Source organism: Choristoneura fumiferana, chromosome 18 (assembly GCF_025370935.1).
Source record: "Choristoneura fumiferana chromosome 18, NRCan_CFum_1, whole genome shotgun sequence".
NCBI classification, from domain to species: domain Eukaryota; kingdom Metazoa; phylum Arthropoda; class Insecta; order Lepidoptera; family Tortricidae; genus Choristoneura; species Choristoneura fumiferana.
Genome location: NC_133489.1, coordinates 12,453,808 through 12,479,154, shown reverse-complemented (window position 1 = coordinate 12,479,154; position 25,347 = coordinate 12,453,808). Strand labels below are relative to the sequence as shown.

Below are 25,347 nucleotides of genomic sequence, written 5' to 3'. Positions count from 1 at the left end.
AAATCGAAGTTCGCATCGTACCGTCTCTTTCACTTTAGTATTAAATAAGTATAAGGTACGATACGAACTTCGAATTTCGTAGTAGCCCTGCAGGAGTAGGTATGCCCATTTAGTTCATTTGAGCGCAAGAAACAAAGAAAAATAATTAATAATAATGGTTTCAACCTTGATTATTTTAATATTATTATTTATTAAATATCCAGGGCAACAAGCGTATTATTAAGAAATCTAAATCTGTAAAAATGCACCAAACCAATACGAAGTAAACGAACGTTTTTATAGTGTAGCAACATTTTTTTGACATTTGAGTTGTCGTCGTGGACGGGAAAAGCGGACACAACATTCTTTTTCGAAAAACCGACGAATAGTGCGTTACGTTCGTGGTTCTTTAGGAACTTTTATTTCTGTTTCTTCAGTTTTTTGGTGCTTCTGTGCTATTTATTCCGCTAAACATTGGTAAATCTTATTTACGGCTGATAAAACTATTTTTATTTTCTCTATATTTGGTAGAGACAGTAACTTGATAACTATAACCTTAAATTTTGATTTTCGAACTTATTTTACTTAATAGAGAAAAAAATAATGAAATCCAAATTTAGACCTAATACATTTCGAAACTATCAAACTATCGAAACTAACTAACTATTTCATTTGCTCTTAAAAGTACTACCTATAATTCTTATTTTATTGGTAGTAGTAATAGTGTCTATTTTTGATTCCTGCTTGTTTTTATTTTCTAGACAATGTCGGCCTTAATACACGAAAAAATTTGGTTAGACAAGACCATTTACCATGACGCAGAACGAGATTATTATGAGTCCTTGTCAAAGGTCAGTACTAACATTTATTATTTCAGTTCAAAGTGCAGACAATGATGTTACAGATCTGTCTTGAGATGACTTTATCATGTCCCTTGTTCCCTATAATCCAGTTAGTTTGTCGTTTTTACCTGTTTTTATCCATTATTTATTTTCTTTAACAAATAAAATATAATGTTGTAGGTTCGAGTTCCACTTGCATCAACTCAGTCTTCTTTGGCTAATGAAGTGGCAAAAGCAAGGCAACATATCAAAAACTCCTTAGAATGTGTGAGTAAAATTTTAAATCCACACATTATTGATATATTGTAGTTATATAGTATTTAAAAAATTGATAATTGTAGAATGCAAGTGATACAAATAAACTAACAATGAAATAAAAGTTCTTATTAGATTTTTATAGAAATTTTAATACTTGTAATCTTTTTAAGATGCTAACTAAAATTTTTAATTATTCTAGATGGATAGTGTTGCTACCCTAGCCGCAGTTCCCAACACAGAGCTGAGCAATAAAGTGAACAGCTTAGAGAAAGAAAACTCTGAACTGAAGAAAACTATGGATGATCTACGGAAGCTTGTCATCAGCCTGCAGGCACGTGTTGAAGTCTTAGAAAGCTCTGGTGCTGGCAAAGCCAAGACTGAAGCCCCTAAGGTAAGTCCTTTTCATAGTATTCTACCTCTTTGTAGAAATATTATTGCCACTGTTTTATTTTTCCAAACTCAAATTTCTCTGAAACTAAAAAATTTTCTCAGTGTATTTTCTTATGGTATACAGAACATAGTAGGTTAGGCGAGGTTTGTTTTATGAAAGTTCCAAATCCAATATTAAACATTTGGGAAAAATATTTCACCAAAACAACAGAGAACCCATTTTCGTGTATTATAGACAAAGTTCAAGCTTTTCATCCTTACAATACTTCATAACATTAGTAGAACAAGGCCATAATTTCACTTTCTGGAAATTAACTAATTAATTTTTCTATTTTTATGCAATTATGCCTTTGTTCTTATGGTCAGTGGCATAAAGGTGTATAGATATTTTTGTTGTCTTGGTAACAAACATATATTTATGCGGTATGCCCTTGACTGTATGACTATTAGAGAATAGGATAAGAAATTTGACATCTCCGTAGGGGTTAAAATAATGTAGTAATTTCTTTCAGCCTGCTCCAAAACAAGACACTCAGGACTCTGATGATGGAGTGGACCTGTTTGGATCTGATGATGAAGAGGAAAGTGCAGAGGCAGCTAGAATAAGAGAGGAGCGTCTGTCAGCATACAATGCAAAGAAATCCAAGAGTATGTATGCAAATTAATTGCTGTCTAAATATATTTTGGTCACTAAATTTTCTTAAAACATAATAATGCAGCCTCATAAAAAGCCATGGTGGCCTATTGGTTTGGCCTATGGCCTCAACTCAAACTAAACAACTAGGTTCTAACATAAATTCAATGGTGTCTGTGAAGTTCCCAAACTGCTCTTATTCTGAGGGAGGCCTGTGCCGGGCAGTGTGTGTGTGTGGGACTAGGATGATGATGATGATGATAAATAAGACATTTAGAAATTAGCAATATTATAATATTTAAATTGACCATAGAATGAAACGGCTACATATTAGTGGTAAGGCTCAATCACCAGCTGTGTCCACAAATGCTACTGCAGATATTAATATACAATAATAAAATAATAATAGCCTTTTATTTCCGAACATTTGCGTGGGTTGTCACAATTTTGGTTTCAATTCATTGATATGGATGAAGTAACACCTGATTCAAGAATTATTTAAAAAATCATTACAAAAAGTAAAGTATGCATTGAAATGTGTACTTTGAAATCCAAAAAAAATATGTTGCAATTCATGTTTAGGGCTATTTTTACCATTTATTGGATAAGAAAAATAACTAAAATGATACTGTCAACCATCCATTAATTAGGAAAGTTATAACAAGTGTTTTTTTTTTCAATCAAGTTTTGTAATAATTTTGTTATATTTCTTTCTAGAACCGGTCTTAATTGCTAAATCCAACATCATCCTAGATGTAAAGCCTTGGGATGATGAGACAGACATGGCAGCTTTGGAACAGTCAGTGCGAGCTGTCAACACAGACGGCCTATTGTGGGGTGCCTCCAAATTAGTACCTCTGGCATATGGAATCCATAAACTGCAGATTTCTTGTGTTGTTGAAGACGACAAGGTCTCTGTGGACTGGCTCACTGAAGAAATTGAAAAAGTTGAAGATTTTGTAAGTACATAATATATGGAAAATCAAAATTTCACCTTGTATAATTTATGGCAGTTGTAGAGGTCAGAATGAAATGTAGGTAGATATGAGACAAGACGAGAGAATATAATATGTTAAATAATTTCTCTTATCCACCCTAAAACAGCCACCCTAAGGTGGATACTCGGAAATGCGCGTCTGTCTATCAACCCTAAAACAGCCACCCTAAGGTGGATACTTGGAAATGCGTGTCCGTCTATCCACCCTTAGGGTGGAACTTCCTGTCAATAGGGTGGATAGATGGACACGCGTTTCCGAGTATCCACCTTAGGGTGGTTGTTTTAGGGTGGATAAACAGAATAAGCCAACGGAAATTGTTGAAATTGCTATCCTCCTGCCACCTGCAAGTAAAATTTTTCTTCTATGAACATGAAGCTATGTCAAGCATGTAAGAGATTTATGTCACATTACAATCCATACTTCCATACTAATATTATAAATGCGAAAGTAACTCTGTCTGTCTGTCTGTCTGTCTGTCTGTCTGTTACGCTTTCACGCCAAAACCGCTGAACCGATTTGGATGAAATTTGGTACAGAGATAGAATAGACCTTGGGAAAGAACATAGGCTATCTTTTATCGCGAAAAAAACGCTTTAAGGGGTTGAAATAGGGGATGAAAGTTTATATGGTGGAAGTTCGTCGCTGTCGAAGATAAAACCATGAAACTTGGCATTTAGGCACTTAATAAGAAATAAGTCGATATTTGTTTGAGCTTTTTTAAAAATTCGACCTGTGAGGGGATGAAATAGGGGATGAAAATTCAAATGGAAGGTCGTCATTATCGAAGATAAATCGATGAATCTTTATTAAACTTGCCATTTCGGCACGTGATTAAGAGATAAATAGACATTTGTTCACGCGTTTTCTTTTAATTCTTCCTATGAAGGGGTGAAATAGGGGATGAAAGTTTATATAAAGATCGTCATTGTCGAAGATAAATCGATGGTTCTTTATGAAACTTGGCATTTGGGCACGTGATAAGAGATAAATAGATATTTGTTCCCGCGTTTTTTAATTCTTCCTGTGTGGGGGTGAAATAGGGGATGAAAGTTTATATGAAGGTCGTCATTGTCGAAGATAAATCGATGGTTCTTTATGAAAGTTGGCATTTGGGCACTTATAAAAAATAAATAGATATATATTTGTTCAAGCGTTTTTGAAAATTTTACCTGCGAGGGGATGAAATAGGGGATGAAAATTTATATGGAACGTTGTCATTATCACAGATAAATCGATGAATCTTTGTGTTTAGGTATTCGATAAGAACTAAAAAAAATCGGTTAAATTCGACTTGGACTCGCGCATTAAGGGTTCCGTACGTAGGTATTTATGAATATTCAGTGCAAGCAGAGCCTATTTTAAGCTCATAAGCAAAATGTACGCAATGTGGGGTCATTTTAGATGGCTTATTGACATAGACAGTCAGACATGAAAAATTATGATTTTCAGATTTTTCTTATTTATTTTGCTATAAAAGAAAAAAAATGCTAATAAAGCTACTTTTATACAAAATTCCAAGTTTCTAGGACAGCCGGAAGTACCCTATAACTTTTTCTGTCAAGGCGATTTGTATGGAAACACCTTTTTAATGACTAGCATTTGATTGCGTTAACTTAGAAGTTCAATTTTCTCACAGCTTCCGGGACTATTGACCTGAGTTTAGGTTTTTAATTTCAACTCGACACATACTCCGCGCGTTTACGGGATAAAGGGTCTTGACAGACAGACGGACGGACGGACAGCAAAGTTCCTTTTGAGGTAGGTACGGAACCCTAAAAAACATTTGTTCCGGCTCTTTTCACATTTCGTCATTTTTCATACTTGAAAATATGGGTATGAAAGTTCGTCCAAACAAGTTTACTACAAGTATATTTATCGGAAACATGTGTAGCTATGCTTAGTAAGAATGCCGTCTTAATTATAATCCTACCTTCCCTAACTTACAATAAAGGACGTAAGATGTCAAGAGTTCACTATGAAGAATTAGTCCTTTTGTGTTGGCAGGGTAGAATACACGTCGTTTTGCTAAAATGTGGCTACCCACAAAATATTTATGTTTTACCAAAGAATGAAAAAACAAAAAAAAAAATGTTTAGATTAAAGCAATGTATTAAAATAGGTTATTTTTCAGTAAACCGTAGAATTTTCTATGTTCTATTATTGGCAGAATAGGTACCCTAAATAACTTAAATACTTTCCAAAGTTACTATTCCACGCGGACGAAGTCGCGGGCAAAAGCTAGTAACACATATATAGGACACTCAGTAGAAGAACCGACTTGAAAAAATCCAGTCTGATAATAGAATAAAATGTATTTTATAAAAAAAATTGTACATTAGAAAATATTATATTAGAAATGGGTTTGCTAAAAAAATCCTGGACAGGCTATTTTTTAATTATTTTTAAGCAAATGTTTTTTGTTGCAACATCGAGATAATAAGTAAATTTTGTACTGATAAAGTATAAAACCAATAAGAGTGTTGGGTTTGCTATTGTTTACCTGGACAAACTACTGAATTGCTAGCTATAAACAGGTATACAGAACAGGCATCTACATGCCAGTTACTTTCACTTATAGGATAATAGAACAAATTTTATATCAACGCAAGCTTATGGCAACGCACACTACTACACAACCAAAGTGAAAAGTGATTTTACAATGCACGTGCTCGGAAAGTGCCTCTTGACGTGGGTCAACATATCCATAGAAAATTAGTGATTCCTGCACGCATCCACAAGTGTGCAGTAAAGATGTATGGATTTTACTTACCGCACTTGTGCGGTAAAGTAACTTTTTAAATTGCCAAATTATGTCCAAACTATTGTTAAAAAAAATAAGTCTAAAGAGTCGTTATAGTTAGGCTTTGAACAAATAAAAAAACGTTTGATGCAACCAACTGAATATTTATTACTGATAAGATAATACAGATTAATCGCGACAGAAAAGAGAACGTTAATTTTTTTTTCATGTAAACTCGTATTTTAATTCCGTCTAAAGTTATGAAAAAAAAGGAAATAAATTCTTGAGTCCAATTCGGACCGTGCGACGTCAAGCGCGCGCACTCGAAAGTTAACCAATAAGCTTTCAGTGCGCGCGCACGACGTAGCACGAACCAATCATGGTTACCCGTTCGCGCCTGTCATGAAACCCCGCCAAAGTAATGTCCATAAGTTCAGTCCGGTGAATTAATTTTTGATGAGTAAATTAAAATGAAGAGTTTAAATGATGAATTTATATCTGACTTTACGCCGCCTTACGTCCTTCACGAAGCACATATTGTCAGTGACAAACTCAATGCTGAACAAAATACGTGAACTATAATATACATAACTAAGTTAATAAACATCTTAAATTCATAGAATAATCTACTTCTACACACATGGATATTATAACATCTACCGGTATGTCTTATTCTTATTTATTTGCTTTTATCTATTAGAATTAGTGAACCAATTTTGATTAATTTACAGTTCCAAAGCTAAAAAATCTCAGATTTACGGTAACTTTTTGTAACAGCTGGTAGATTAGATACATAATACATATACTTGATGATAATTAACTATTACACGGATTTATTCACGGGTTGCACTGATATTTAGCATTATAGGAGCGTGCAGGAGATAAGGACTAGCCAATATAAGTGTGGAAAATGTCAAGCAAAAAGGGCTAATAATTAATCATAAAAAATCACGATACTAAAACAAAGTCTCCTTTACCTATCATTAGTAGATGTAGCTGTTCTAATCTTCTGAGTCAATGATTTTTATGAAAGTTGGTTTAATAAAGTGTATACGTTAACGATTTTGGTTTGGCGTGCATATCGGTATGTATATCTACTGCCTGCTACTGTAGTAAAAGGAGTATGGCAAATAAATGATGTAGTCACTGCCTCGATTTTTTTCCTCGCTTAATGCATTGTAAAACGTTGTATGATATACGTGTCAAAAGTAGGAAATTCCCAACTCGTGCCGGCTCAAAACACTCGCTTCGCTCGTGTTTCAAGTTCTCCGCCACTCGTTGGGAATTGCCTACTTTCCGCACTTGTATCATAAATAACTATTCTCAAACATGACATGAAATATTGACGTTGTGTTACAAATAATAGACTGAGAAGTATCGCGCTGCAGGCGCTGTGTGACTCGCCTGCCTGCGCGCGGTCACTTTAGCGGCCTGCAAAGAGATTTCATACAACATTGCAGGCCGCTGGCCGACAATGCGAATGCGACCGTCTTTTGTTTCAACGCGCGCTCTGCGACACGCACGCGGCCCACGCCCCGCACCACCGCCTGCAGCCAGCGCGACACGCGCACACAACAGGGCGACCAGACTAGCGTCCCGCCAGCTTCATTTCTTGTTTTTTTTTATTTAATTTCATGTAATGTTTGAGACAAGTACTATACAAGCCTCGGCCGGAACCTTACGCGAGGCCGGATAGGGATGCGAGGCCGGCAACACCCTATTTCCCGGCCTCTATAGTAACCATGACTGAATTATTAAAAGTAATTATGCATGTATTATGTTATGTTTTAGAATAAGTAAATTATTGACAAAGTGTAAAATTATAATTTAGGCACTATTGCATTAGGTATATCATAACCTGTAATGATAGTTGCTCGTGTATGAAATAAATGAAATAAATAAAAAAAATAAAAATTTGTTCTATTGTCCAATAAGTGAAAGTAACTGGTATTGACATACCTGTTTATACCTGGCATCCCAGTAGTTCGTCCAGGTAAACAATAGCACACCCATCGTCTGCACATTCTATACTATAAGTTTTATACCTTAAGTCAGTATACAATATTCTTATGACCTCGATGTTGCAACAAAAATATATATATATATTTTAAATAATTAAAAATAGCTTGTCCAGGATTTTTTAATATATATTTTTTAATAATTAGAAATAGCATGTCCAGGATTTTTTTAGCACTCTTTTCTAATATATTTTCTAATACACAAAATTTATTATAAAATACATTTCATTTGATTATCAGACCAGTGCAGATTTTTTCAAGTTCGGATCTTAGACCAACTGGGCAGCAGGACGTTAACTAGTTCAGATCGTAAAACTCTCGCGTTTCGCGTCGCATCCGAGTGCGCAAATTAAACGCGATCAGCTCGGCTACTACGAAACTCGAAACTCGAAGTTCGGTTCGTGCGGTCTCTTTGTCACTTATACTATTTAATACGAGAGCGAGAGGGACGGTACGACACGAACTTCGAGTTTCGTAGTAGCCCTGCTGAGGCCACGTTCCATGCGTTCCAATAGTATGAAAACATTAAATATTACCAAACCAAATCTACTATTACCAAGCAATAACTGAACTGGGTTTTTTGTCTTTTCAGGTTCAAAGCGTTGATATAGCAGCATTCAACAAGGTGTAACAACTTATGTTTCCTAAAGTTAAAATAATAAAATAATATCTTTCATATTCAATTTATTTTTTACCTACTGGGCCTGGGCCTGGTAGCGGACTTCCCGTCAGTACATGTTGGGCCAGCATTGGCGAACTTGAGGGACGTGGTCTAACGCATGATAGTTTATTTTTTCTTTAAACTTATTGGATCGATAATTAATAATAATGTAAGTGAAAAAGATTTTCGAATCGCCGGACGCGATTCAAACCGCAACACCAGTGGGTTTATGCGCCATGGTATCCCACCAACTAGACCACGGGGGAATCCGACCAATCAACCGAAAATCGTTTGCCTACTCCAATAGTGACGTGTGATGCCGTCCACCGCGACTACCATAAGTTATCACTCCTACGTCCAAATTGCATTGGAAAGGCGTAATAAATTAAAGATTCGCCATCGTGATTACCAGCCTATATTCCCATGACTACGATTAGTTTTTTTGGAGTCTTTTTGTATTTTTTATTGCAACTCCAAATTTGTTACTTTTACGGGTATCCCGTGAAACCATATCGAAACTATAAACTGATACATTTATGCACAGAAAAACCAGAAAAAGAGACCAGCACTGGCAATCGAACCCAGGTGCAGCAATCCGTGCTGCGTGCTATAACCCCTACACCACTGCTGGACAGGAATCTAGACACCAATTTTTCCTATGCGTACATATCTCAGGTTGCTTATTTCTACTATGCTACATAAGGAGCAGCACTAGCGACATCTATGTTTCGTCGACAGACGTCAAACTCTTTCGGAACTAACCGCTCACCCAGACAAGAGATGTCGCTACAAGCGGTTATAGCACGCAGCACGGATTGCTGAGGACCTAGGTTCGATTCCCAGTGCTGGTCTTTTTTTCTGGTTTTTCTGTGCATCTATGTCTCAGTTTGAATATTCCCATTGACTACCCCGCGTGAGAACTACGGCCCAAGCCCTCTCATTCTGAGAGGAGGCCTGTGCCCAGTAGTGGGGCTTAAATAGGCTGGGATGGTATTCCCATTGACTGGCACTTATTGGAATGAGTATAATTATTATTCATTTTTAATCCTAAATTGGGAATGTTTATAAAACTGTGAATATTTGTTACTCTATCGCGCGCGCAATAACTGCTCGACTTATAAATTTGACTGTGTGCCAAAGTTCATCCATCTATGTGACATCCAGGATTGCACATACCATAGTACTTTTTATCCCAGAAAATTATAGTAGCCGCGGGATAGAGATAAACAAATTCTTCACAGACGGAATCACGGGCAGGGCTGGATTAATCAAATTGGCACTTAATGAAACACTAGTATTTACCCCGGCTTTAAATATTTAGATCCATAGAATTTCGGGATTTTACAAAATTCTCGTAGGAACTCCCAAAAAATATACCGTGGTCTCTTTTGGTGTTGCATTATATATAAACAACACAGCCAAATTTCATGACTATATCCAGCGGATAAGATTTTGAGATTTTATCCCAATACCATGGGAATATCGGAATAAAAAGTAGCCTATTGCGTTATTCCAAATATCCAGCTATCTTCATAACAAATTTCATCGAAATCCGTCAAAGGAGTAACAAACATATACTCACACAAACTTTCGCATTTATAACATTAGTAGGATTGGGTGACACTCTTTCCCGGCCCGGATAATACAGACATGGAAATACCGAAACAATATTTTTTTTAGAGCTAAGATATTATATTACATAATCGATGAATATTTGATACAATTAAAAGGGCTTTTTAAGTCTATAGGAAGATTAATTTAAACCATACGAAATTCGATAAAATATCAAATACATTGTGCTCACTGATATAATAGGTGACACTATTTACCGACCCGGATAATACCGACCATAACACCTTGCAAACCTAGTGCAAGGCCCTAGCCGATGGAATGAGGCCCTCCTTCGACTAGGGCAGCAAGGCTACTACGAAACTCTTAAGTTCGTATCGTACGTACCGTCCCTCTCGCTCTCGTATTAAATAGTTGTCAGAGGGACCGCACGACACGAACTTCGAGTTTCGTAGTAGCCCTGCAGGGCTAAAAATTCGAGTTTCGAGTTTTGTAGTAGCCCTGCTGCAGGCCCTATACCACGAAGAGCAAAACTCGAACTTCGTGTATTGCCGTCCCGCTGACGCTTATGTAATTTAATGCGCGAGTGAAAGGGACGGTGCGATACGAACTTCGATTTGCGAGTTTCGTAGTAGCCCCTCAGTTGCCTACTCTGCCTAATAATAATCGTATTAATCGTATCGTGGTCTAATAATCTGGGCCCCATTTAATAAAAGTTACAAGTGCTACAATTCTACGTAATTATCACTTTTTTGTATGAGAAACTGTTGGGTGAAGCAGCGCGAAGAAGAATAAAATTAATGTTCAATCACATTGGAATTGTTTTATTTCGACTAATAAGTATATTTTTATTATTATTATTATTCCCTCAATGGCGGCCTTAAAGTATATTTTTACAAATTGTTAATTGCAGATCACACATAGTAGCGGCGTCAGTTAGATGTTGACAGTTCCAATAAGGCGGCAATAGTGCTGTGTCTCTTTTCTAGTGATGTACATTCATAACAGAAACTGAACAATTACGTAAAATTGTAGTGTAGCACTTGTAATGTAACTTTTATTAAATAGAGGTCTGGTACACTACACTTACTTACCTCACTATTTACGTCTCTTTCCTTGCTTCAATATCATTACAATTTTTTATACTACGATATACGATACGATAAGATATACGATATACGATTTATACTACGATATTCTATAATCAATATAATTCACAAGAATAGAATATCCTTATTTCCATAAAATTTACACTGTAAACTGAAAATTAAAATTGTATAAATTTTGAGATAGTGAATTATTTTGGTGAAATGGAATGACATTTATTATAGGTTACACAACACGTACACTCACTAACAGACCACGAGTGTTTATAACCGAATATGTTACGAGGCATATTCAATTTTAAATTTCTCTAAAACCTACTATAGTTTTAAATAAAACAATGAATTGCAAAAAATGCGATATCTCAGGAACAGTAGTTCTAAGACGCAAGGACTATTATTGTGGAAATTGTTTTATAACTAACATTAATCATAAATTTCGAGCCTGTATTGGTAAAAATAGAGCAATATCACCACATGAAAAAGTCCTTGTTTGTTTATCTGGCGGTAGGAGTTCTACAGTACTACTGGACATGATTTACAATGGGATTACTATAAGTAATCATAAAAAACTGCGCATGACTCCTTTCTTCTTGCATTTAATTGGTATGTAACAATAACTTACTCAGCCAAATGCTTCTTTAATATTTACAACAATTTCATATTTTTTATGTACTTATACTTCTTTTCAGATAATAACAAAAATTCTGAGCAAATTGCAAATACTGTTGTAAGACAGTGCAAACAATACGACTTTGAAGTCTTTATGATTCATATGTCAGAATATGTTTCGAATAGTACCAATTTACCAGAACCTAATAGTATTCCAGCAAACAACTATGAGGCAGAACTGCAGGCTATGCTGGGCAGCATGACAGCTACAGTAAGAAATGATTTTGTTGTAAAGATAAGAAGGCATTTGTCTATAAGAATTGCAGAACAGCTGCAATGTCATTTTATCTTTACAGCTGAAACGACAGCCACTTTGGCAATTAATTTGCTGTCCAACCTTACAGTAGGCCGTGGCGCACAGGTTCAAGATGATGTTGTAAGTATAGACATATTTTGACCAGACTTTACCAGCAGCTTTGCACACATAACCATTACATCCGGCAGATGGATTGGAAAATTTCTTGACTATTTCAAGAATTTATCCCAACCCTGTAGGAATGTGAGGATAAAAAGAAGCCTATATGTTATTCCAAATGTTCAGCTATCTATGTACCAAATTTCATCTAAATTTGTTCAGAAGTTTTAGCATGTTTGAGTAACAAATATACACACACACACACACACACACACACACACACACACACTAAGCAACTTTCACATTTATAATACAGTAGAACCCACCATCTTACGCCTCTCCCTGCAATTTTAGACCTGTTTTCATACATTTTTTCAAGGTTAATACGGCTCGCGTCCCGCATAATATCCCATCTAAAGTTATATTAATTATTACATTAGCCACCTTGCATCGTCGTTCAATGTCACCAACTTATATATTCAGGTGAAAAAAAATTGGGTCTAACCATTTTGTGTAACTCAATGGAAAAAATTGTAGGACATAGTGTGAAATTGGACTTACCATAGTCAGAATAAGCAACTTTACCAATTCACCAAATTGTATTGAAATCTGAGAAAAGAAAGATATCGACAAGAAAATAAAAAATTTGCCCATCAAGGGTGTAAAGGAGAAATTTACTAAGCATTAAAGCAACATTTTTGTGAAAACAAACGACAGAGAGAAATTTACAGATTCCAAACATGTATATATACATACAGTAGCAATACTAGCAATCAGAGTATTTTGACAAATAAAAATCTTTTTTAATTTTTATTTATACAGTAATTATGAACATGAAACTACCGTGAGACTCACTCATATTAAATATATTGACCCGGATAACTCACTTCTTAAATCGAGTTTAGCTCGACATGTTTCGGGCTAATCAGTAGCCCTTCGTCTTCGGAGCAACGCGACTCAGCGGCTGCTGCAACACGCGCGCTGCGCGCCGCCGCTCTGTTCGCGCGACTATTTGTATGGAAACACGAACATCGCAAACGTTCCGCTAGAGGCGCTGTTCGTGTTTCCATACAAATTGAGATTTTAACGCGAACGCGATCGAGACGTATTTTGTAACCGAAAACTTACGCTAAGGGCACAGAGGCCGTGTAGAACGCGCGTCTGTGTGAGTGTGTTCGTTTCGATCGTAGCTTCTACTATTCAGTTCAGACCATTCAAATATAATTTGACGTTTACAATCAATGACCTTGCTGAGCTGGTGATTTGTTAAAATGAACTATTTGCTTAATACTTAATTACAAAGCCCCTAGCGTTCCTTACAGCGGCACATCGAGTTGGCATAGCATAGAGTACTACAACTAACTTTTGTATTGTTTCATAAGGTCTGTTCGCCCACTCTGACTTGTGCTTGAAAAAAAGCCTAGCTAAAGGAATTTCTGCATCTTACTCTGCGATCCAGCTCTTCCCACAAGTGTTCAATGGGATTTAGATCTGAATTTTGTCTGGGCCACTCAAAAATCTTTACCTTTTTACACTTTAAGAACGCCTGGATATGTTTGGATTTAGGTTTGGGGTCATTATCGTGCTGAAAAACCCAGCGAGGTGGCATATTTTCTTTAGCATAGCATAAGGTATCATGATGTCTATTGAGTATATTTTCGTACACAAATCGATCCATTATCCCAGGGGCCTTCAAACTTTTTGACTCAAGAGCCACACTGCGCTTAATATAAATTCGTGCGGGCCAAGACTTTGGCTGGTCATGGGAGTAATACCATGTCACTTTTACATTAGTTAAGTAGACCAAGTCTTCAGCTTGGTTTTGATTATGTTCATGAGTATGACCAATTACCGTCAGTGGCGGGTCTTATAAAACTAATTACTAGTTACTTGTAGCTTTATAAAATCGGATCCTATCGCGGGCCGTAGTTTGGCGACCCCTGCATTATCCCATCAATTCTAACGAGGGGGCCGACTCCGTGGCGAGAAAAGCATTCCCAAAACATCACATTGCCACCACCATGCTTGACGTGGGTACTTGGTATCTTACATCGTGTCGTTTAATGTGTGGACGTCCCACGTACTTGATGCCATCCGATGACATTAAATTAAACTTACTCTCGTTGCTCCATACATTTTTTGACCAATCAGGCTAGCTACTACGAAACGCGAAACTCGAAGTTCGTGTCGTGCGGACGTGCGGTCCCTCTGATACTTATACTATTTAATACGAGAGCGAGAGGGACGGTAATACGAACTTCGAGTTAGAGTTTCGTAGTAGCCCTGCAGTACTTGTCCACGAGTTGTGACGAATTGCGAACGCTAATCTCGCCGTCTTATTCTTTCCCGAAATATCAGACTTTTTAGACGGGAGTCGGCCATATAATCCTTGCTCTCTCAGGCGTCGTTTAACAGCGGAAACATGAATATATTTGTTGAAATTTTTATTTTTATTCGTCTTTGATCGCCTCTGCAGATTTTCGCGGATCTTCTGTGGAAAGCTTTTGACTACCCGATCAGTTGTTGAAGTCATTTTCCATGACGACCGCTTTTAGGCTTGTTAAGGACATTCTTTCGAGCCTCAAACAATTTATTTCAAACGCTAATAAGCTGTCGGGATACTCCAAAAGTTCGTGAAACTTCAGTTTGCGACTTGCCCTTTTTGAGCGCCGCCGCAACAGCCTGTTTTATATCGTTTGAATATTCTTTGTATTTCGGCATGTTACAAGCAGTCTACCGATATTTATTCATGAAATATTTGTGAAATGCATGCTTATTCTTAGTAAAAAATTAAAAGAATATACTTGTCAAAATATTTTTGAACCAGTAAACTGTAAAGTTTTGGAGCTAGTGTTTAAATATTATTAAAAGAAATTTAACTTTTTGCCTAATTCGAGGATGTCTTAAGCCATTCATTATTTTAGCAACAAATACGTAACATAATTAACATAAATTAACGTACATAGCTAATATGATTAACATAATAACGAAATTTTTGTTAGAGTCGAAATACTTTATTTTAGAAAATGTTGCTTAGTCAGTTTCTCCTTTCAACCGTCAATATGTATAATGGAGCATCAGTTATCTTTTATATATAGGTACCTATTATTATTTGTGCTCATCTATTACCTAAGAATATTGTCTAATTTCAGAGTTTCTGTGATGCAAGAGATGGGAAAGTCAAAATATTGCGACCCATGAAAGACATCAGCAAAGAGGAGCTTATATATTATATAAAAATCAATAATTTAAACCCTATAGATCAGATAGATGTTAAAGAAAACAGCTTGCAGTCTGTGATTGGAACATTTGTCACTGAATTACAGGACAGCTTTCAAGCCACAATATCAACCATTTGCAAAACTGCAGATAAAATTGGAACTGATGCTGGAGAAGAAACAAACCAGCAATGCGTCTTGTGTGAAGTAAGTTGGCTGGCAAACTTCAGTGTTTTTAATAAACAATAAGCAGGAAGATTGAACTTGTCTCACAAAAATCTTAGTTATGGTCACCCTATTGAAAGGGACAAAGGGCATATCGGTACTAGACATGGACGAACTACTTAAACGGGACTGAGCACTTGCAGCTCAAAAGCACGATGAACGAGATAGTTAATACCAATGTCATTGGTCCCTTTCTAATAGGGTGACAATAGGATTATGTGAGAAGTTCAATCTTGCAATCTTCCTGTTAATTGTTTTTCATAAACACTGAAGTTTTTCATTAGCTATGGAAACTTTCTTAGGGATTACGAAATAAATAAAACAAATAGTAAATAGTACAAGGTATCGATGTATTAATGTGAAATAATAAGTGCAGCGGCAAAAAATTTTTATTTGGCATCTACAACGGAAAGTCTTTTTTTTGTATGTAAGCAATGGGTTAATAAAATTGCTTCTATTGAATTAATATGCCATCTTTACAATATCAACAAATTCGCGTAAGAAGTCGCGGGCAAAAGCTAGTTGTACATGAGATAGCGACATCTATTGAGAAGTAAACTAAATAAAATATAAATTGTCTTCAACAACTTAATAAACTAGCAATGCCGCGTTGAACATACCGCCCACCATGGATAAGTTGGCTCTTAACAAACGACGAGAATTACCAAAATAAAAGCAGGAAGGTTCAAAGTGCCAACTGCATACGACTGAATTTTTAGTAATTTTTGGCTTCACGTGTACATTGCAGAGCCATTTTTGTCGCACTTCTTCATTTTTCGGGAAACTGTAATAATAGTACAACCGTAAGGACACTACAAGAATTCATGGTCAACATAGTTGTCAGATTTAAAATAATTTTATTTTTAACTTACATGTGGAACGATATATTGCAAACACTATATGATTCACTTGGACAAGTGTAAATGCAACACTTTTTTACCATTTTAATTGTTAGTATTTCTTACAATTGTTATTAACAAAAGTGCGGAAGACATATTAAAATAATGCCGCTATGACGTTACATCAGGGTTACCATATGAGAAATAAAAAAGTAGACTAGACAAAAATATATCTTTTATAATTTAATGAAGAATTTCTACAACGGAATTGAAGAAAATTATAATACGATAACTTAAAACTGTTAAATAACATTAAAACACAATTTCCACTGAGTTTTTTCGAGTCAAAATTTTTTGATCAGAAGCATTTTTTTAGGCTGGCAAGATTAAAGAACGAGACACAAGTCCTCCGTTATTGCTATCCCTCTCGCCGTAGATGAGCCCCTGTGTAAGGCGCAACAGAGAAAGATACTTTCTCACCTTGTAATATGGTTCATTTTCGTAAATACATATTTTCAGAGTACTTGCTCTCGTTTAGGTATTACGTACGTCCATGGTACTAGCTATCTCGTACTGCACGCTTCTCAGCTGCAAGTGCTCGCGCTCGGTCCCGTTTAGGTAGTATCAAATATGGTTGAGTGGCAGCTGTCAATATCACAGATTAGAGAGTGAGTGAGTGAAGTGTCGAAACTTGAGTCGATAAAACTAATAATTTAAAATCTTAATCATAATTAATGTCATCATTAATCCGATTATTACGCTAATTTTGATGAGAATATTAGTGAAATTCTAGCTTGGAATATTATTTGTAGGGCCCGGAATTTTGCGTGCGGCTATTGACAGATAGTAGGGAGGGAGCACCGCTTTTTATCGATGTTATCGACAAATCGATAGTTTTTTTTTTAATTTATGTTGCAACTTTAATATATAATTTTAAATATAGTTGCTTGGAATATTATTATAATAAAATACTTTAAATTGGCTACGGTAAGAACTGAAGGAATACAAAATAATATTTTATCTTTTATTTTATCAAAGGGTAAGCAAACAAGCTACCTAACGTTAAGTAGTCTCAGAGGGATCTTTTCTCAAGTAATAAAATATAAAGGTAGGTGTTCGTAATTATAGTGATTCCAATAAAGCAATTTGAACGGATTAAACTTTCCAATATTTTGAACTTTTTTCATCAATGACTGTTGAAAAAGTACGTACGAGTACCTATCATCGTAAAGTTTGAGGTTTTATTTAATTTAAAAAAAATATTGATTTGTCGATAACATCGATAAAAACCGATGCTCTCTCCCTACAACCCGTCAATTCAATAGTCGCACGCAAAATTCCGAGCCCTTATTATTTGCCACGTAAGTAAGGCTAAATGGAGTGGAGTTTGCAAGAATGTTCGTTACTTATTAATTAATTATAGTACTATATCGGTACTAGTCGAGATCCATTAGGTCCCATCACTAAACGAGTCTGGTGTAAAGTTACATGCATATTGCGTTGCTTCGCTTAATTGTGCTTTGAATTTTATTAATACATTATAAAAATCTGATAGGTTAAATTAAATATTTTACGCCAGTCATATTCAGGCTGCAACTAAAATATACTTTCATATTATGTTTAGATTAGACCGCCAGCAGCAACTTTTTTTGAGTAAAATGAAACGGTGCATCAAGCACTGCCGTTTAATTTAAGGTTTGATTACTGCAGGGCTACTACCAAACTCGAAGTTCGTATCGTATCGTCCCTCTCGCTCGTATTAAATAGTATAAGTTTCAGAGGGACCGCGCGACACGAACTTGGAGTTACGAATTTCGCCCTGCTGATTTAACACACGTTTTCGGTATTTTTAACACGAATGGACTAAAAATACCTTCATGTTCATGTACATTAAGTTAACACAATTTTAATTAGTTTCGTTGTTTTATTATAAACGTGTGCAAGTTTTACCGTTAAGTTTCAAATGATAAGTATCCTTATGCCACTAACCAAAAGGTTTAAGGATACATTATATTTTGACGCTATGGCTGTACATATAGCCCTTTCGAACCCAGCCGAGTATGAAAAGAGTTACGAAAATTGACTTTATGTACAGTACAAACATGTCAAGTTCAAAATTCAAATGTAAGAGTTATGACAGTGGACCTTATGTACAATCCATGTCAAATTCAAATTCAAATGTAATTACCCCTACAATTGTATCGGCTGGGTTCGAAAGGGATAGACAATTTTACAATCAATGTAATTTTTTTTTTTTTTTTTTCAGTGTGACCTAAGAATGAAAAATAACAAGTTAACAGCCCTAGATGCAACAAACTTCTCAAAAATGGTTTCGGAAAGATCCAACAATATACACAGCAATAATGACAAGCTTGAAAATCTGGGTGATCAGGAATCAATGAAGTCTATGTTTCCGTTCATTAATGAACGCCTTTGTTATGGTTGTAGTAGAAATTACTTAGAAATGGACCATTGTAAGTTACCATGTTACATCCAAAAAACATTACAGAGTTGATGCTTTTCACTGTTCTATGACGACTTTTGTTTTTGACATAGGTAATTTTAATATTGAAATGAAATAAAACGTAAACTTAAAATTGTTTTTTTTTTGTTTTGTGTCAAACCAAACACGAGTTCATTAACCCTTTATCAGGCCCCTCAGAACTAGCGTGTCTTCATACGTACTTTATATACTGTTACAACCGTATTTAACGCCTTGTAAAAAATGTATTTACGAAAGTCAGAGATGTTCCTTTAAACCAGAAATAAAAATGTGGGTTACGGTTATCCCATCGCCTGTCTAAGTAATTAACTGTCATACTCGATTTTGTCTTATTATATTCTTGATCAGGCGAAGGGATATATTCTTCCCACATCTTATTCTTCAGGGAAAATCTTTAAAAGGAGATTTTTACAGCTAGGTACATGAATTCGCTCTAGGTTGAACACAAAAACAGTTTTATATTACTTACGCGAGTTTTTATCACACGACAAGACAATTTACCGGGCCATGGGATAATGTCAACCCACATCCTAATTGTGGTCATACACAAAAATGCATGAATATTTAGCAATGTTTAAGATTACATTACCTTTCAACACTTAAAATCTATAAAATATCAAAAAATTGTTCGATCTATGTACTTCTGTTTCGTAGAAATTGAGAAAAGTGTTCCAATTTCGCCGTAGTTTACTGAAATTAGAGTTCAAGTGAATCTAAACGGCTGCCAAAGATATATTACGCGATTTAGAAGCGTGTTGTGAATGATGATAATAAAATACTATTTTCAGGGATCGACAAAATATTTTGTAGGAGGTTTGGAGCTAAAACCTGACTACGGTAACCGATATAAGATGTGGGAGGAATATATCCCTTCGCCTGGTAAAGGGTTAACCTACTTCCATTCCTTCATCCCTTCAACGTTAGTTCTCTTTATAGTTTGTGATCCCTTCTCTGTATAGCCTATACAGTATAATAGGTACCAGGCCAGTAAATTATACCAATGCTATATGCTATGCTGGATTTGGGAACAATCTGCATTTGTTGCACCCTATCGTCGTAGGTCTGTGCATCCAATACACGATTATCTCCATGATATTAGGGAGGTTAGCAGGGAGGTCTTAGTCACCTTCTCTTATTTAGTAAACCCAATCATACACAGTATAGTGAGACCTATCATAAAGTATAGTGAGAACTTGGGTTTTTACCGACTAGTTGGTAATAACCAAGTTTAATTTCGTCACTACTTTAAAAAAAAACGCCGCCCAAAAAGACAACTCAAAAGTAAAGAATATTATGCACTACCTAGCTGTTGCCCGCGACTTCATCTGCGAAGAATTCGTTTATCCCTATCCCGCGGGGACTATGCTGATTTCCCGCAAAATGAGCTTAAGTTAATTTAGTATAAGTAACTAGTAATATTTTTTTATCTAAGCGTCGTCGGTGTCGGGGGACCGCTAAGGTTAACAGGAAACTAAAGTACATGTTTTTTTTTTAAAGTATTAAAGTAGGAAATCAGCATAGTCCCCGCGGGATAGGGATAAACGAACTCATCGCAGATGAAGTCGCGGGCAACAGTTAGGTAGTGCATAATTATTTTTTATTTTTTAGTTGTCTTTTTGGCGGCGTTTTTTTTTTCAGGCGTTTTTTTGTGTGGGGGTTTTTTACATTTTTTATTTTTAAAGTACTTGTAGGTGTGGTGTAGGGGTTATAGCACGCAGCACGGATTGCTGAGGACCTGGGTTCGATTCCCAGCGCTGGTCTCTTTTTCTGGTTTTTCTGTGCATCCATTTGTCTCAGATTGTGTTTTCGATTTACTAGTGTGTTGGATATCCTGGTTGCAGCGTCAGCTCATCGTGTTGCCACCATTGCATTGTATGTAGAATCAAATACTGATGAAAAGGAATCAAACACGACATATCTGCTATTATTTTTTAAAGGGTATACTGGTGTGCTGGATATCCTGGCTGCAGCGTCAGCTCGTCGTGTTGCCACCACTGCATTGTGTGTAGAATCAATTACTGATCAAAACGAATCCAAACACGACATACGTGCTATTATTTTTTATAGAGTGTACTAGTGTGCTGGATATCCTGGCTGCAGCATCAGCTCATCCTGTTGCCACCATTCCATTGTATGTAGAATCAAATACTGATCAAAACGAATCCAAACACGATATATCTGCTCTTTACACTTAATTACCTTGTCGGTGTCACTTCATGGTGAAACTTTTGTATAAAATTGACAGATTGCATTCAGTGACAATGTAGGTACCTAATAAAGTGTGAAGATATCTTTGACCTCGACTGTACTTTACCTGTAATTGTCGACCCGAAATTGTGTATTTTCATGGCATATTTGAACATTCCTTTAACTAGGCTTACCAAATTACAATTACCTATCAAACTAATTAACTCGCGACTCACTATCTATGAAACCTTCTTATAGAAAATGTCATAGTGTCAATAAGAGACAAAAAAAATTAACAAAAAAGTAAAACCGACTCCAAAAAAATAACAAAAAATGGAACCGACTACAAAACCCTTGAAAATATTTTTCTAGGTAAGTAGGTACGTACTAGCTCGAAGTCGGTGACTCAGCACGACCCAGCAGGAGGGATTGAAACCCATAGTATGTAGGTGCGGTAGACGACTATTGTGAATTGTCCCACTCCTGCTGGCTCACCGCAAAGCTCGTAGTAAATTTCAAATGAAATTCCGCACATGAATTTCGAAAAACTCAGCGGTGCGAGCCGGGGTTTGAACCCACGACCCTCTGCTTGAGAGGCGATAGGGCAAACCACTAGGCCACCACGGCTAACGGCGGGGGGGGGTAGGTAATTAAACTAATTAATTTATTCAGTTTATAACCTAACCGACAAAAAGTTGGAAAACCCCCGACTTTGTCACTTCAAAGTTCAATATCTCAAAAACGGCTGAACCGATTTTGATAAAACATGTCTAAGAACCATCGCTAGAAAACCTGCTTTCAATTAAAAAAAAACACATTCAAATCGGTCCACCCGTTTAAGAGCTACGGTGCCACAGACAGACAGACACACATAGCGGTCAAACTTATAACACCCCTCTTTTTGCGTCGGGGGTTAAAAATAGACAGATGACACATCACAGAGTAAATAGTTACTCTGAAATTAGAAGTTCGTATCGTACCGTCCCTCTTACTCTCGTATAAAATAATATAAACGTCGGCGGGACGCGCGGACGGTACGATACGAACTTCGATTTTCGAATTTCGTAGCATCCCTCAGCTATCACACAAAACACCGGCACTGTGAGAAACTTATAGTGGTTCAGACGTTCAGTTATGCATAATCACATAGTTTGGCTTAGCCGTAGGTACATAACGTAACAGGGCATCTGTTAAATATAGATACCATACCGGACATACGTGGTGGACATATAATTAGAAACATAACGTATTATTTCAAAATTCCAAATTAAACTAACTTGATGTCATGATTAGTTTTTTGGAGTCTTTTTGTATTTTTTATTTCAACTCCAAATTTGTTACTTTTACGGGTATCCCGTGAAACCATATTGAAGATACAAACTGAGACATGGATGCACAGAAAAACCAGAAAAAGAGTCCAGCACTGGCAATCGAACCCAGGTGCAGCAATCCATGCTGCGTGCTATAACCCCTACACCACTGCTGGACAGGAATCTATACACGAATTTTTCCTATGCATACATATCTCAGGTTGCTTATTTCTACTATGCTACATAAGCAGCAGCACTAGCGACATCTATGTTTCGTCGACAGACGTCAAACTCTTTCGGAACTAACCGCTCACCCAAACAAGAGATGTCGCTACAAGCGGTTATAGCACGCAGCACGGATTGCTAAGGACCTGGGTTCGATTCCCAGAGCTGGTCTTTTTTTCTGATTTTTCTGTGCATCCATGTCTCAGTTTGAATATTCCCATTGACTACCCCGCATTATTAATTAATTATTATTAATTATTACATAATTTGATTGCTTAGTAGCGACATCTCTTGTCTGGGTGAGCGGTTGGTTCCGAAAGAGTGTGACGTCTCTCGATGAGAGCGGAACATAGATGTCGCTAGTGCTGCTGCATAAGTAGCGTAGTAGAAATAAGCAACCTGAGATATGTATGCATAGGAAAAATTCGTGTCTAGATTCCTGTCCAGCGGTGGTGTAGGGGTTATAGCACGCAGCACGGATTGCTGAGGACCTGGGTTCGATTCCCAGCGCTAGTCTCTTTTTCTGGTTTTTCTGTGCATCCATGTCTCAGTTTGTATTTTCGATAACTTGATGTCTTTTTTTTACTTAGCATAATAGGGTTCGTTTTCGTTTGTCTATAATGAATCATCGCTTTTGTGTATTATTTCGGCGGTTTTGCGAAAATCAAACAACGGTTTTGCAATAATTCTATCAAATTATAAATTAAAGTAAAAAAACAGTGTGTTATATAGTGGACAACTAATTAGAAACATGACATATCTTTATTAATTAACATGAGCAAAGAGTAAGAGGTAAGAGGGTAGGTCCATCACCTTATCCATAGAATTTTAGTATTTAGTTTGGTAGCCGTTGTTATCTATTACAGCTTTACAACGACTTGGCATTGACTCCATCAACTTTTCAGACGTTGCCACTGGAATAGTTGACCAGGCTCATGGACAAAGTATACTTAGTACTATACTTTGTCTATGCCAAGCTTCAACAACGGCGTCATAAAGTTCGTGGATGCTGATGAGTTGTTTATTAGACAATGTTTTCTTCATGATCAGATTTTCTATGGTATTTAAATCCGAGCTGTTGGCAGGCCATTCCAACACTGTCACCAACTGTTCGCTAAGGAATGCTTTCAGGCTTCTTGCTGTGCTTTGGATCATTGTCGTGTTGAAATATCCATGTGACTGGTAAATTACTGTCGGAATGTGGAATCATTGTCTCTTCTAACATGGTTTTATACTGGAACTGGTCCAACATCCCTTCAATCATTCTCACAGGACCAACCCCGTATCCCGAAAAACATCCCCACACTTTAATATTTCCACCACCATGCTTACTTAACTGTCTTTTTAGTGAATATGTTATTCAGTGCTTCATTAACTGGGCGACGTACGTACCGTTTGCCGACAGAATTTATCAAATTTATCTGTTTCGTCCGAAAATAAATCTTTTTCCCATTGACATGCTGTCCAGCTCCCGTATTTTCTGGCAAACGCTAAACGATTTTGCCTATGCTGTCTTGTGAGAAGTGGTACTTTCCTAGCAATCCTTCCGTACAACTTGGCTTCCACTCCACCAACCGCCTGTGCGTACAAGTCTAGCGGATACGTTTCGAGAGTCGTGCTCAGAAAAAACTTCTTTTCGGATCAAATTAGAGCCTTTAAATGGATCCTTCTTAGCTAAACGAATGATGAGCTTGTCTTCATGTGGTGTAGTCTTCCTGGGCCTAACGTTTCTAGGAACATTTTCTGATGTTCTGTGTTGTTTGTAATGTGTAATTGCATTAAACACAATCTTTAGTGAACAACCCAGATGGCCTGCAATCTTTCTATACGTACATTTTCGATCCATATTCAAAGTTACTATAATTTTTCTTGTCGAAGCATCACAACTTTTGTTCTTACCCATTTTCAACTATTAAATCACGCAACAATTTATGATAAACAGTTTGAAAAAGGCGGCAAAACGCGTAATGCTGCGTAAGTAGTGTTGTTTTTTCTAAATATTCAAATTTCGAACGTAAGCCATTCTTTAAATTGCTCTGTTTCTAATTAGTTGTCCAAGCCGCCAGTGTTAAGGAAATTGATAATTGTTATGATACCGAGTTTTCTTTTTTATTTTTCATTGAGTGTTAAATAATGTTATGTAATTTTTAAGCTAGAGCTGTTTAAGTACCAACAGGTATTAAATATTCTTTGATATCACTCAGAAATTGCTCTTAACGTATTGCTTGAATTAAGAATTTATAAATTGTACTAAGTGTTTCTAATTATATGTCCACCACTGTATATAATTCAAAAGGTGACGATAATGATAAATGAGGAAATGACCTTGTGACTCACTCCATTCCTGCCTTAGGTATATGATTGTCACGCGCCTTCAACAGGCAACATACGGTTCTCTTAGTTTTATAGATACCTGCGAAGGGTTTGTTTATTGCTATCCCTCGAGAACTATGCAACTTTCCGGTATAAAAGCTATCCTATCTTCTTTCCAAAGTCTCAAAATATCTCCGAACCAAATTTCACCTAAATCGGTTTAGCAGTTCCAAGCACAAAGAGGTTACAGACATACAGAATCACTTTCACATTTATAATATTAGCAAGGATTAATTTGATGCAATGAA

General features: G+C 36.4%; 2 protein-coding genes and 1 long non-coding RNA gene across 5 annotated transcripts; 2 read left to right on the top strand and 1 right to left on the bottom strand.

Moving 5' to 3' along the window:
* Nucleotides 1-331: 331 nt before the first annotated feature.
* On the top strand, nt 332-8,537 carry eEF1delta (elongation factor 1-delta). Of its 2 annotated transcripts, XM_074100998.1 has the most exons (7): nt 332-456; nt 741-830; nt 1,002-1,088; nt 1,279-1,470; nt 1,982-2,117; nt 2,821-3,062; nt 8,452-8,537. In XM_074100998.1, exons 2-7 carry the CDS (start codon nt 744-746, stop codon nt 8,488-8,490), a joined length of 783 nt encoding a protein of 260 aa, XP_073957099.1. In that variant the 5' UTR covers nt 332-456; nt 741-743; the 3' UTR covers nt 8,491-8,537. The 2 variants fall into 2 exon arrangements, with proteins under 2 accessions (XP_073957099.1, XP_073957100.1); XM_074100999.1 differs by lacking the exon at nt 1,002-1,088 and having other exon boundaries at nt 360-456.
* A 2,771-nt stretch (nt 8,538-11,308) lies between these two features.
* On the top strand, nt 11,309-19,098 carry Ctu2 (Cytosolic thiouridylase subunit 2). 2 transcript variants are annotated; one of them, XM_074101340.1, is made up of 4 exons: nt 11,309-11,798; nt 11,885-12,075; nt 15,372-15,644; nt 18,768-19,098. In XM_074101340.1, the coding sequence occupies exons 1-4, from the start codon at nt 11,534-11,536 to the stop codon at nt 19,014-19,016; spliced, it is 978 nt and encodes a 325-aa protein (XP_073957441.1). In that variant the 5' UTR covers nt 11,309-11,533; the 3' UTR covers nt 19,017-19,098. The 2 variants fall into 2 exon arrangements, with proteins under 2 accessions (XP_073957441.1, XP_073957440.1); XM_074101339.1 differs by having other exon boundaries at nt 11,313-11,798; nt 11,885-12,240.
* Nucleotides 15,556-18,751, bottom strand: LOC141437819 (uncharacterized). Its single transcript, XR_012452426.1, has 2 exons — nt 16,535-18,751; nt 15,556-16,446 (listed from the first exon to the last, which is right to left on the bottom strand). It is a non-coding gene; the product is annotated as an uncharacterized lncRNA (long non-coding RNA).
* Nucleotides 19,099-25,347: the final 6,249 nt, after the last annotated feature.